The sequence below is a fragment of the Macadamia integrifolia genome, unplaced genomic scaffold (assembly GCF_013358625.1).
Source record: "Macadamia integrifolia cultivar HAES 741 unplaced genomic scaffold, SCU_Mint_v3 scaffold_216A, whole genome shotgun sequence".
Classification (NCBI taxonomy): Eukaryota; Viridiplantae; Streptophyta; class Magnoliopsida; order Proteales; family Proteaceae; genus Macadamia; species Macadamia integrifolia.
Window position 1 is genome coordinate 298,819 of NW_024870646.1, and position 14,852 is coordinate 313,670.

Below are 14,852 nucleotides of genomic sequence, written 5' to 3' on the forward strand. Positions count from 1 at the left end.
CCTCTGCAATACCAATCACATCATCTTCAGAAATGATAATGTAATCCATATAGACAACCAATACAACCATTTTACCCTCACGCTAGCGAACAAACACTGAGTGATCTCCACAGCATTGTGAAAATCCACAAGACATCATTGTAGTACTAAACTTGTCAAACCATGCTCTAGGTGATTGCGTGAGACCATAAATAGCCTTACGCAACTTACAAACACGAGTACTATCCTCCCCCTGAGCAACGTAACCTAGAGGTTGCTCCATATAAACCTTCTCAGTAGAATCACCATACAGAAAAACATTCTTAATGTCTAACTGACACAGTGGCCAATCAAGGTTTACAGCTAGAGAAATAATTAAGTGAACAAAATTCAGCAGTGCAACAAGAGAAAAAGTCTCAAAATAGTCAACTCCGTCTGCCTAAGTATAACCCTTGGCAACCAGACGGGTCTTGAGCTACTAAACAGAGCCATCCAATAGGTACTTAATAGTGTAAACCCAACGGCATTTAATCAGGTCCTTATCAGGAGGTAGATCTACCAAACTCTAGGCGTTACAGGTCAAAAGAGCATCCATTTCAACATCCATGGTAGCCTTCCTGGTAGGAAGACAAAGGGCCTCAGAGTAATGCTTGGGTATAGTAGAGGCGGGTAATGACATAGCAAGACTATGAACAGAAGAAGGAAGATGGGATAGAGGAACAAACTTATCTATAAGATACACAACCATAGATTTTTTGGTGTTTCAAGTGCAGGAACTTGTATTGTTATGCAATGCGACTGGTAAGACATAAGACAATGATGGAGGTGGAGCTTCACCAGAGGAAGAAGCTGGTAGAGGTGGTGAACCGTTGGAGTGGTAGGAACCTCATCCTGTTGCACTTCCTTGTTCCTGCGCTGGCATACCTGCAGAGGTGGTGTGGATTGAACACTAGGAGCATCAAGAAATGGGACTTAAGGAGGAATAGGAGGAGCAATAACAATATGCTACTCATCATCGGAGGAGGAAGGATACGAAGAGAAGAACTTCCCTCAAAGAAGGTGACAACAACACACAAAATACATATGGGAGACTGGATCATAACATCAATACCCTTTCTGGGTAGGAGGATAACTTAGGAAAACACTTTTATAGACCTAGCGGAAAGCTTATCGAAAGATAAGTGTAGGTTATGTATGGAGCAAACACAACCAAAAACACGAGGAGGTAAACAAAAGAGAGATACACTTGAAAAACAAAATAGAGAACAGGGACTTGTTGTCTAGAATTGGCATACAATTAATCAAATAACATGAAGTTAATACCCCATCACACCAAAATTCCATTGGGACATATATGGAACATGATAGCACGTGTAACCACTAAAAAGTGTTCATTTTTCTATTATGCCACCTCCATTTTGTTGTGGAGTGTAGGAACAACTTTTCTGGTGAATCATACCATTGGAAGCACTAAGTTCATAAATCTCATGTTCAACATATTCCAAAGCATTGTCATAGCGAAAAACTTTAATAGAAGTGCCAAATTAAGTCTTTATTTCATTATAAAACTGAAAAAAACTCGGAACGAACCTTTAAGAGGTACAACCATGTGAGATAAGAATGATCGTCCACAAAAATAACAAAATACATAAAACCATGCTTGTTTGTGATACGATAAAGACCCAATATGTCCGAATCGACTAAAGGAAATAAAAACAGACTACAACCTAGGTAAAGACAAACTTGAAAGCAGGAAATAACAACTTCAACCTAGGTAAAGACAAATGACCTAAATGGCAATGCCACTACAAGGGAGTCACACCACTAATAGAGTGAGCAACAAAAAACCAGGAACATTACAATTGAGGTAGTACAATCCTTCCTTATCATGGTCACCACCACTCGTCTTCCTCGTGTCAAGATCCTAAAAGATGCAATGAGTGGGGAAAAATGTCACAGAACAATTTAAAGATTTTGTGAGCTGACCAACAGACAGAAGGCTTAGTGGAAACTGAGGAACGTGTAACACAGGAAGGACTAAGAGAAGTAGGAGAAATTATACCATAACCAGAAACTGGGGTAGAAGACCCATTAGCAAGTATAGCAGATGAGGAATGGGAGTTATTATTAAAGGATGTAAATAGGGAAGACTTACCAATCATATGGGCAGAGGCCCCGGAGTCAATGATCCACCTGGAAAGGGTCCTGGTGTAGAATCACCAGCAGATATTGTATCACTAACACCATTAGACATTGCATGATTGGCCAATTCGGTTGCCCATTTTGGCTTGCCATGCTTGGTCTAACATGTATCAACTGTATGGTTGGGTTTCCCACAATAAGTGCACTATCAATTAGCACGGTCTCCAGTACCTCGACCACCACCACCACGACCTCCCCCAGTGCCACGACCACGACCACGACCACGACCACGACCACGACCACGACCAACAATAAAAGCAAAGTTATCCTTGGAGCCTTGGAGGAGGTGTTAGATTTACCAGAAGAAGCAATTCATTGAAAACAAGAGAAGGTATCAGCAAGTGTGGGTACACTCACCGGCAAGTATGTGACCCTTGACATTCTTCAGATCAGAGTTCAGACCAGCAAGAAACTTGGATACAAAGAATTCATTGAGTTGAGCCTTGAGTTTATCTATATCAGTGGTAAGGGTTGAAACACATTCAATTCATCAACCAACCCTTTGAAAGCACTGTACTAGTCTTGAAGAGACTTATTTGATTGCTGGAGCTGAAACAACTTCTCATACTGGTCATAAACATGGTTTATGCTCTTCTCCTGTGAATATGTATCTTTCAAATCATTCCAAACGCCCTTGGTAGTGGTGTTGAACATAACATTGGCAGCTATATTAGGTTCCATGCTATTCCATAGCCATTAATGGCATTTTCTTTCAACCACTCTTTGTTGCTACCATTAGTGGTAGAAGGATAATCAGATGTAAGGTACTTAAGTTTATCTCGTGCCATGATATAAACTCTCACAGCCTAAGCCCATGGTAAATAGTTTGAACTCCCCTTGAGCTTAATAGAAGTGATATTCACATTCATTGAATCCGAATAATGTGTGGTAGGTTTCAGGGTTTTGAAGCCATCCAAAATCGATAGGTAATAGAATAGTAGCACAGAGTCCAAATAATCAGCTATAAATCATACCAGATTGATGGTAGAGTAGAGATGGAAGAACAAATCAGTAGTAGATAATCTCCCAAGTAGCAGAGAAGGCCATAAATCAGTCCCATGGAGAAATCGATTTCTCAGGGTTTTGATGGGGCATCAACCATGGGAGCACAAATCCTTGTAGAGTTATTTACCAGATGAGTATAAGGCAAGAAGACCAGAAACTACAGTAGAAGTACCAAATATACACCACAAAGCAACCGCAAACATCAACAAATAGAAGCACCACAATCGATTTAGGGAAAAAACCTTAAAAAGTAATTGATTATTTGATCAGCAACCAAGGGAGCACAAATCCTTGTAGAATTATTTACCGGAGGATTATAAGGCAAGAAGACCAGCAACCATCAGTAGTAGATCATCAATTAGAAGCACTCCATCAATGGGAGGGAGGCTTAATGCATAGTATAGGCAGCAATAGGTGGCTGCACACCACAAGAGTGTGGAACAAGAATCAAAATCAGCAGAAAGGGGAAGGAAAACCCTTGATCTGATTACTGAGGCTTTGATACCATGTTATAAACCAGAATCTAAGTAACCAAACCAAGAGAAAACAAAGAGAGAGAGAGAGAGAGAGAGACCACCGAACTTGTGTGTTGGAGGCAGCGTGCGATAATGAATTGTGTTCTATCACAGGCTGCTCCACATTTATATAAGTCCAAATAAGAGGTGTAAGTTAGGGCACAGAAATACCCTTAACCTAGTTATTATAATAAGTAAATAGAAAATAAAATAAATAGGGCAGAATACTAAGCCCTATAGGACAGAATTGCCTCTAGAGCTTTAACACCAGGCAAGTTGAAAAACTCAAGATTTTTTTTGCCTTTTTTTCTTTTGGTTTTTCTTTTGTTTTTTGTTTTTTGTTTTTGTTTTTTGTTTTTTTGTTTTTTCTATGTATGGGTAGATTTAGGTAAAACGAACTAAAATATTGTATCAAACATGGAATTATTGCGTCAATTTGTTCATAGATTTTCAATTTTTTTAGAAAGTTGACAATAGACTATTACTATATGTAAGAAACCTCATCATTTATAACAATTTTATGCAAAAGTGTATCTCCATGTGTATCTTGTCCATTTCTATGCGTATCTTGCATATCTCCGGTCTGATATGATACACTACGTTACATCTCTTAAAATGACCCGACTGATACGGCTATTGATACCGATACTTTAATCCTTGGGTTTATTTTCAGTATTTTTTGGTATTTTTATGTGGCACATCTATTTTTGGTGATTGCAGATCAGGTTATCAATTTTTGGAAGGGAATTCAGTGTTGCTCTTGTTTCTAGGCGTTCTCGGCATTTTGCAGGCACACGGTATGTCACAGAGCAATGACTTTGGGTGATCTGTTTTTCTGGTCGTCCAGTTTCAATCTTACTGCCTTCTTTTTGATATTTGAAAAATCTGTAGGCAAAAAGGTGAATGTTGGATGGCCTTCTCTTATTGTGTTGTAAATGTAATGGGGTTCAAATTTTATTTTTTTGAATAAGCTGCAGTAGATATTAATTGAGGCAAAATTTGTAATCTTAAATCTTTGGCTTATAAGGCATTTGGTTGGCCTGTTGAAGTGGCTTTGACTTTTTAACAGTAAACAATAACAATAATCTAATTATTGTTTAGTGGACCAGTGGACAACAGTACAGTTCTATTTATTTTTTTGTGATTGCTTTGACTATGGCAGTCTTAACTTTTGAATAAACTGGTGTAGAAAGACATCGTGTCAAGTTTGGGTCTGTGAAAAATCTATTGTAATTTAAATTTCCCTTTTCTAATTTACATGTTGCAAAATCTTATGTAATATAATTTTCCCTTTTCTAATTTGCATGGTGCAGCTACTTGAAAAGGGGAGTAAATGACCGGGGCAGAGTTGCAAATGATGTTGAAACTGAGCAGATTGTCCTTGATGAAGAGACTGGATCATGCAAGGGGAAAATGAGTTCTGTAGTGCAGATGCGAGGCTCGATACCCCTGTTCTGGTCTCAAGAGGCTTCTAGATTCAGTCCTAAACCTGATATAATCTGTACGTATATCTATGTTTCAATATCTTATTCTTTTCGCTAAGCATATCCGCCTTGGATGCCCATTCTTTGTGTTTATAGTTTAACTTTTTCAGATAGAATGCTTGATTCTTGTTTCCTGCTTTCACTTCAGTGCAAAGATATGATCCTACCTACGAAGCGACCAAGTTGCATTTTGAGGACCTTGCTAAGAGATATGGAAATCCAATAATTGTACTTAATCTGATTAAGGTCTATTTCTAAGCTCAACTCAAACTCCTTTTGTCTAGCATACTACCATAATGGCTGCCTTTTCCTTTGAAGGTTACAATGTTCTGAGTTTATTTTTTCAATCTAAATTTCTGTATTTAATTTTAACTGTCTTAGGATGGAAAAAGTTTGTTTAGTGTGAATCCTAGGATCTAGAGGGGATGTTCAAGGAAACCTGGGAACTCTTCCAAGGATTGTTGAGATTGACTCAAGTCGTATAAAACTAGGCAGTTACCTCAAGAATGAATTTGGTAGAATTATTAACACAGCTATATATGCATTCTTATGAGTATTAATACTCAAGGATTTCAAACATTGCCCTTCAAACAAAAGTAGATTGATATCTTAAAGCAATGAACTTTCCAATAGCTACTCCTACCCATGACCAGCTTGCAGTAGCAGCAGTACAAAACAGAACATATACGTGAGAAGAAGATGACTCATCTGTGGTTGTGTGTTGCAGAAGATTAAAGAAGAAAAGCCATACTGTAAAACTGAATTTTTGTATTGAGATAACGAACTTCTTATTAGCAACATTTGTAGGGTGGTCTTGCAACATTATAGAAATCAGTAATAACTCTGCCCTCTCTGGCGTGATATCCTTCCGCTCTAAGCGTGGTCTTCTTTTTCTTCCCTCTACACTTCCATCCATACCACCTTCTCTATTTGACACCCTGGTTCTCTCCATAATGGATCAGCATCATCACTTACTACCATTACCACCTCCACTTCCCCCTTCTTCTCCAGAACCATCGCTGCACCCCAATTCTGCTGTTGGTAACAGTGTATCCGATGATGAAGTTGTATTTGTTGTCGATGAAGATTTCGAAGACAGGGTGTCTCACTGTGCAGCACTCACATTGGCTGATCTAGTTCTTGCTGGTAGGCCATATAGATGACATGCAGTATCGAAGCATTGCCTTCAGCATGGACATGGTCACACAAGTCATAATGTGATTGTCTCACCTCTCCGAGCAAATACCTGTCTGTTTTGATTGGACCACCCACTGAATCTCCAAAATGTACTTCAAAAAAAACCCCGTGGTCTGTTCCTGGGAATTTAATCATTCTGGAAAGGTGGAAACCATCAAAGGATTGGGATTTTGCATCAGTGTACATCTGAGTTCAACTCCATGATTTACCTCAGGAGTTTCCTGACCATCACTTGGTTTCAAAGTTAATTCAACGAGTATGCAAGGTTCAAAATATCGTGTTTCGGCCTGGTTTCAACCCTTGGAGTGACCGAGAAATTTCTGTCGAAATATGGGAAATTTCGAGGAAACCAAAAAAAGTTTCTTGGTGTGGTGGAAACTTTGGTTTCGAGCCCTAAAATGTTTTTCTTTTTTTTACCTATTTTTTGTGTACGTCATATTTTAGACATTTCTAACTCATTCACATAATTAGTTTCATGGAAAAAATACTTAACATCAAACTTGTGGTGTTGACCAAAGTTTTCTAATGTACATTGAGTTGTTGACTAAAACTATATCATAAGTACATATATAAGTTAGTAATTGTCAGTTATCTCTTAAGTCTCAAGGCATAGTTGTCACGGCGTCAAATCGATCTAAGGCGGTGGAGGGGTGGCTAATCGATTTGGCGATGAATCGCCTATTATGGCGTTGCCATGGCGGTCAAATCGTCCGTATGTCATTTTTTATTTTCCCTATTTTTTAAAGTTATTTAGTATGCTATTTTTGTATTTTCCCTATTTTCTAAAGTTATTAGCATGCTACAAGCCTACAATATATACCCTATAACATATAAAACCAAAATTAAGCAACATCAAATCATCAAAAATCAACATAGCCCTGTCAAAATAACTCTGCATTTTACAAAAAATCGACCGCCTAGTGAATCAGGCGTACCTGACGTCCATGGCAGTGCCATGGCGACGCTTATCAGCCAATGACGACCGCCATTTGTGAGTCACATAAATCGTAGCACTGCCATGAACTTCATTTTCAGCCAGGACGTCAAATCGCCGCCTTGGCGACGCCTAGGCGACGCCATGACAACTATGGTCTCAAGTCTCAATAGTCAACAGTCAACAGTCAATTTTAAGTAGTATCCAAGTATATGCTATAGAAAAAGGATTTTTGGGGAAGATGAGATTTACCTTTTTGGTTCAAGCTCCCTTCCTTAGGTAGATTTGCTATGAATGTGCAAGATCCAAGCTTAGAATGAAGATTTTATGGCACAAGTGCAAAATCTTGAGTGTTTTCCCAAGTTTCCTGCTTCACAGAGAAGAAATATGGGGAGAGGGTCGACATTTTGAAATAAGAAGGCTTGGTTCCCCATTTAAAAAGGTTTTGTAAAGGCTAGTTCAACTTAATGGGTCGAACCCATGGTCCATTCGAAAATTCACACATATTGATCGAAATGTGGGAATTTTGGTCAATACTAGTCGAAACTAGTGACTTTTAAAAGTCACAGATATTTGGCATAGGAGTCCTGGGATACCATAGAAATGTTAGAAATTTCGACAGTATTGGTCGAAACGTTGAACAATGCGAGTAGGTGTTGTGTCTAAATTGATGGTAGTCTCGGGAGTTCGAGCGGGACAACAACTCCACTACTACAGGTCTCATATTACTTCGGACATCAAGAAGCCACTTAAACCTAATATCTAGAATTCCGGATACGTCGACGCAGTGGGGAGGAGCAGTTTGTGGACATCAGGTATGAAAGACATCCTCGTTTCTGTTATTATTGTGGAAAATTGGGTGAAAATTATTTGAGGATGTGCAAAAGCATTACACTAGTCACCAATGTCAACCCAATCATCCTTGCCCTCAATTTCCCCTTCACCATTACCAACCTTCCTCTGGTGCCCACCGCCTGACCAGCGTCTACCCAAACAAGCAGGCATTGTTGCCCTATCTCCTACCACCTCACCTCATTTCAGACCACCGTTGATGGCCATAAACCATCATAGACCACCGCTAACCAATTTTTCCGCTCAGCAACAGTTACCTCTGATCCCCACTCATTGGTAACGGTTGCCCCACTACTTGTAATTGATCTTCGATTGGTTCTTCCTGGTTTTAGATTGATTTTGCATTAATACTATTGATTTTAGTTTTCAATTTACTATAGATAAAGAGTTAGTGAAAAAAAAAATCATACTATTAAATTTAATTTAATATAGATGGCAAATCTATGCAGTTACAATGAAAGATGATTTGGCATCGAAGGTATATCTCGAGCTAAGTTTCGACCTAGCTCAAATCCGAAATATTTCGAGGTTCAGTTGAAACCTGGCCATAACCTGGTTAGTTTTGGCTGCAGATTTGAATGCTGGTTTCAAGAGCCAAATTAGGTCCTAAAAAAAGTGTAGGAAACCTTATTTTAGGCCATTTAAACACAGTGGAACCCTTAGATTGTAAAAGAAAAAATTCAAAATGGTAGTTTGGCTTTGTACCTTTGATGCAGATTAATAACAAAAATAGGTTTGTTTTATTAGGAATAAGCCTAGGGTTGACTTGTATATGTGTTGGGCCTTCAGTCCATGTGGTTTGGAGTGTATTGGGCCACTTTTATCGGTCTAAAAGAGGGGCTCTAAGATTGAGTACGGGATTACTAGTTAGTTTCCTTTTTAGTTAGGCATTGATGGGGTTATTTAGTTTCTAAATCCAGTTTATTTAGTTTATAATTTCAGTACTTTTAATTCCTAGTTTCTATTTCCAGTTTTAGTAACTAGAGGACCTTCTATTTTGTAAGTTTCTATTTCAGTTTTTGGAAACTAAAGTTAGTTTCTATTTTATGTAACCCCCATCATTATTATAAATAAAGAAGAGGGCTCCCATTAAGCCCCACGATTTGATTAATGAAAAAAAACTTGCTTGCTGGTTGCTGCTATGCATCTGCTAGGTAGATTGTGTGTTTGATCATAGTGGAAGGGAGTGGTGTTTGATCCATTTGACACTCTGCTGCGTGAAGCCCAAGTGGATTTCTTTACTGTTCTCCAAGTATTTTTCTGGCTTTATTCTCAAGGTCTGCTGCTGCTAAACAATATAGGTATTTACCTCTTTTCTATTAACAGTTCTGTCCAGGTGATGGGTTTTCTGGGTAGGAATATCGACCTCTGTTCTGGCCCAACCCCTGATCACCTCTTGCTGAAATTTTGACAGGAGGTTACCCTCCTTTAGAGAGGAACTCGACCCAGTTTGGAGCCCCATCTGGTCGGTGGTTTGGGAGATATCAGAAATCTCTGATTTTTTTTGTCCTGTAGTGGTTTTGTTAGAACAGAACCAGAATCGATTGTCTAAGCAGCCCTATTCTGTCTCTGTGGTATCTACTGTTGATCTGAGACTGTTAGCCTCCTAATACTGTTGCTGGTTTATTTCTATTTGATCAATACTGATTTGTTCTAAGTTCTCTCGGATGGGGAACTTGATAGCTGTTGGTGTGTTTAATTTTCTGTTGGTCTGAATTGTTTGGTGTGGTTGGTATTTGGGTGTTCTTTGATTAAAAGTTCCTATAGTTTGGGACTTGGTTAGACCCCTATCCTAGTCTACATTAACCCTAGATTGCTAATGTATGCCGTACGCTGTATGCTGTACGCTGCTGTATACTTTATCTAATATTTCAATTAAAATGACTATAGTACATGACACATTACAAACTTTCTGAAGAGTGGAGAATAAAAACAAGTTACATTTGGAGTCCTTTGCCCATTCTAGATTCCTAGTACCACATCAAGTTCCGGGTAGGATCAAAACCACTAGTAGATTGTTGTTGTTGCCAAAGCGAGTTATCCTCCGTCTTTTCCAAAAATGTTGGCCAAACAGCTTGTTCCACAAACATATGGGAGTGATTTGGCTAAAAAACACAAAATTGAGGTTTTTGGGAAGCTTCCCTTTTGGAGTTGAAACTAGTGATAATGGTTGAAATTTCAACCCTTTCAATTGAAACCATGCATTTTGTACAAAGGATTATTATTGTTTCTGCTGAAATGATACCAAAACTTGAAAAATGGTTGGAATTTCATCGAAACTTAGTAAGACCCAGGTGTCGCACTCGGTTTCGCTTCAACGAACTAAAAAATTTCGTGAAGTTTCGGTCATTTTGACCAAAATTTCGAACATTGGTTGCATCAAAGGCCGAGGTTAGAAGAAAAAAATCTTGGCATTCTAGTTTCTAGGCATTGTAGAACTACTTGATTATCAAGGTGATGCAGATCATAAAGAAAATGGTCTGGTTCATCATTGAACTACTTTTAAATACTTGTTTTTTTTTTTTTTAATTAATTAATTAATTTATTTTTATGAGAGTTTTAGATTGAGTTAGATATGTCGGAGAGTCTTTATTTAGTTTCCTGTTTGAAATAATTTTTAGTTTCTTGCTTGAGTAGGTTTCTATTATTAGTTTGGAGTTTTATTATATATGCGATCCCAACATTGGAGTTGGCTAGGATAGAGATTGTTTGAATGAAGACTATTCTTGGTGGTGTGCCATTCTGCGCGATTCAGTTCCTTTTCTTCTCCTATTCTTCACCTTTTTTTTTTTTCCTCTCTTTCCCTTCATTTCTTTGTTTTCTCGAGTCCTTTATCATTTTTTCTTTCCTTCCCTTACCTTTTCTTTTGCATCTCAGAACCTACCCTCATGTTACCCTGTTTCAGCAGTACTATCAGACCCTAGCAATCGGTTTGATCTTGCCCACCACTTTTTCTTTCTTCCTCATACCTTGAGGTAAACATCCCTACTCTAGGGCAACTTAGACCCTTGGATCTCACCCACCAAATCAAGCCCTATTTTGAGAAACACTACCGGTTTCAATTCTGGTTCACTGGTTTCCACCAAACCCAGTTGCAGTGAATGAAAAGTCGCAGTGAATGAAAAGTTAGTCATTTACCTGATTTTGGTCCTATTGCTGGTTCCTTGTAAGAGTGCTTGTAGTAAGGAAGCTTCTTCTGAAATTTCACTTCGATCCGACTTCATATGGAGTTCTAACATCTGAAACAGAACCAGGTTGTCTGCTGGTTGGCCTGGTCGAAAGGTTGGACACAACCCACCTATGGTATAAACTACAACCCCCTTATTCCCTTATACTTCTGCCCATATTTGTCCTTCATTCCAAGTCTACCCCTGATCTATAAATATAGATCTCTTTCGTGTCATTCGTTCTATTTATCTACCATGTGATCCTTTGAAATTTCTAGTTGATTACTAGATTTCCATTACGCTTTTATAATTGGATTTATTTCCTTGGGTGGGCCCATAACGATGAGATCCTGGTTTTATTTGGAACTCTGGATTGCATTATTAGGCTTTGCCATTTTTTTTTTTTTTAATCAAACGGCTTTGCCAATGTTAGGTATCATAGATCCCTCTTGAAGCCCGGAAAAGAATGATGATAAAATATAACACTTAACTTGAACGTCTTCCTTCTCTTGTCTTATTTCTCCCTTGTGGACCTTAAACTGACCAGTAGCATGTTGTCTTTATTCTTGCCAACTCTTCATCTTCAACTTGCATTTTCTTGAAATAGTAGACTTCATTACGAGTAAATCATTTTGAATCTTCAATTGCTCAAATTCAAGCAAATCTTGATCTGCATACATCTTAACTTTAAATTTATTAAAGTCAAATAGAGGTGTTATGGAACTCTGTCAATCCAAGTTTGTAAAATAGCATGGGTCATTAAACAATAATTACCAAATTGATAAGGGACATTGAGGAAAAGTCCCAAATAGCAAGCCTTGTCTGAATCCAGTGAATAATACAAGAAAGAGAGTGACAGAAAAAGATGTAAACTTATCTTTAGTTGTCTGTGGAGAATTGAAGAAAGAAAATGATGCAGGGGATTATTCAACATGAACATTTTTAGGGTTTAACAATCAAACAGAAATAGAGGAAAACCATGCCATAAAACTGAATTATAAGTTTGAGGTCCATGTATACGTATAGACTATTGTTATTGTTTGACTGGCTTATTCCAGAAGTTCTGAATTTAATAACACCTAATGGACTCCTACTTGTTGCATGTCCAAATATGTGTGGATTAACTAAAAGAAGACCGTAGTTTCTTTTTGGGAAGTCACCAAGGGTGATCAGGGATGGCATTCAGAAATGCTAATCGAGTCTGGACTGCCACAGGTTGCTAGTTTTTTCTCATAGTCAACTGAGATTAAGAATTGGAGATTGGGACTCTTACAGGAGGGTTATCACTTCGGGATCCTCACAAGAGGTATTCGGCATACTTGGAAAATGAACATGGCAACATGCACAATTTCATGGCTTAGATGTAGTTTGTGCTGGTGGGAGAGCGGATAAAGGAGAACTCAAGCAGTTTCTTGAGGAAATTCTAAGCCACAGACATAATATTAAGAAATGCTGAATGGGATTAAACCCAAATCGAAGTTATTAAACCTGTGACAGATTAGTGGTAAGCTAAGCATTCAATGGTGAAGAATTTCCTTTTGATCTCATGGTTATATTTCTTACCAGAATGTTAGATACTAAAAGATTGAGCCACATCATCTATTCCCTTTAATCTTACTTCATGGTTAAACAATGCAGACTGTTGAGAAAAGGCCTCGAGAAATGATGCTACGGCGTGAGTTTGCTAATGCGGTTGGCTATCTAAACCAGATTCTCTTAGAAGAGAATCATCTGAAATTTATACACTGGGACTTTCACAAGTTTGCAAAGAGGTAAGGTTGTGCATGCTCGCTTTTCATGGACTCTCAGCAATAGATGAACTTATTCCCTATGAACTAATATTTATTTTCTTCTTGTGTTTTTAAAGCAAGTCAGCCAATGTTTTGGCAGTTTTGGGTGCCGTTGCAAGTGAAGCACTTGATTTGACTGGTTTCTATTACAGTGGAAAGCCTGTGAATGTAAAAAGGAGATCAACCCAGCTCAGTAGAACAAGCACAGCAAGGTAATTACAAATTCATTGAGTTATTCATGTATTTGTGCCCTACATTTTCCAATGCATTTACAGTGTGCAGTCAAAATATATAACCACCTAATGTGGACCTTAGATAACTTGGACCCCTAGGTTCAAGAAACTCATGAGCAGGGGTGCCAATCAGTCTGTTTATTTGCATCAGTTTCAGTTTGAGAATGGGTGAATCTGAAACCAAACCAATAAGGGAAAATTCGGTTTTGGTTTCTTATTGATTTGATAGTGCGTTGGGTTTGGTTTGGTTTGGTTTCAGTTTTACAATAATGGATTCTGAAGCTGATCCATTCGCTCAGGTCGGTTCGGTTCAGGCTGGTTTGATTTGCATTCTTACACTCCTACTCAAGAAGTAGGACAATTTGGTGGTAACTGGTCCTTGCATGAAGACGCATTATGAATTTTCAATATAAAAGGGTGCTTTTAATCACTGATATATGCCAAATCTTCATAATTTAACTGGCACTTCAAAGTTATTTTTCAGCATTGAATATATATTTTTTTAATTTCCAGTTCACTGAGTTTATCATGATCCTCTGTTGCTGGAGTTAACAACCACGGGTTGTAATATCCTTAACCCATAAATTTCTGTAGCAGGTTGACTTGAGAATCAGCAGTGCTGTTTCATCATTTCTGTGGGCTGTGCTTGCTGAATTTTCAGCACCGTGGTGGTCCAGAGAATCAATTAATAATTTATGTTAGCTACATGTAATAAAGGACCTACACTTTTTCCATTTTGTATTAAATATTATTTTAAAAACTCACGTCAAAAGACCATCTTTGGAGTTTGAGAAAGAAGAATGGGTTAGGCAAGGATGGGATGAAAGGTTAGAGAGAGAATACCTTAAGATTTCAAGATTAGAGTGTGATAATGACGATTAAAGTGCGGAAATGATGAAGGTAAGTTCAGAAGGGGATTAAAAAAATAATGAAAACAATTAATTATGCGACGATTATACCTGAAAATTTTCATTTTGGTAGTGTTTATTAAAATGAGAGGAATTTGCATAAGGTATTTGATTCTGGGAATTCTGAGTATTGGAAAGGAAACATAATACTATAATAGTGTACACATAAGAAGCTTAGTTCAAGGTTTTGCCAAAATTTTGCGAAATATTTTGGTTTCGATAGTTGATAGATGTTGGAACTCGAAACGAAACCTTGAATTGGTATCAAGGATTAAAGTATCGTTATCGGTCGCCGTATCGGTCGGCCAAAATTAAGATACGTATCGGAGGGTATCGTATCGTATCGGAGATACACTAAAGATACGCATATAAATGGATATGAAACACATTTTTAAATACTATTGCATAAAAAATTTGTTAAAAAAAGCTATTGATAATATGTATTATGCATAAACACTAAATTGAGGGTATCGCACTAAGAATTCAAGGTTTGTAGTTGTCCCATAAATGTAAAATCCTTGTTCCCAACCTTGATTTCCACTTTAGTTAGAGAGAAATATGGCTGACAGCAACTTTGGAACAAAAA

The 14,852-nt window shown here is 37.9% G+C and overlaps 1 protein-coding gene across 2 annotated transcripts in view; it reads left to right on the top strand.

Annotated features, from left to right (window-relative positions):
* Window positions 1-14,852, top strand: part of LOC122071382 (phosphatidylinositol-3-phosphatase SAC1) — a 30,232-nt gene that overhangs the window by 5,396 nt on the left and 9,984 nt on the right. For both annotated transcript variants that reach the window (XM_042635724.1, XM_042635725.1), the window contains exons 5-9: window positions 4,422-4,498; window positions 5,015-5,202; window positions 5,334-5,431; window positions 12,974-13,107; window positions 13,203-13,337. In XM_042635724.1, coding sequence (XP_042491658.1) covers window positions 4,422-4,498; window positions 5,015-5,202; window positions 5,334-5,431; window positions 12,974-13,107; window positions 13,203-13,337 — 632 coding nt within the window. The remainder of the gene's footprint in view (window positions 1-4,421; window positions 4,499-5,014; window positions 5,203-5,333; window positions 5,432-12,973; window positions 13,108-13,202; window positions 13,338-14,852) is intronic.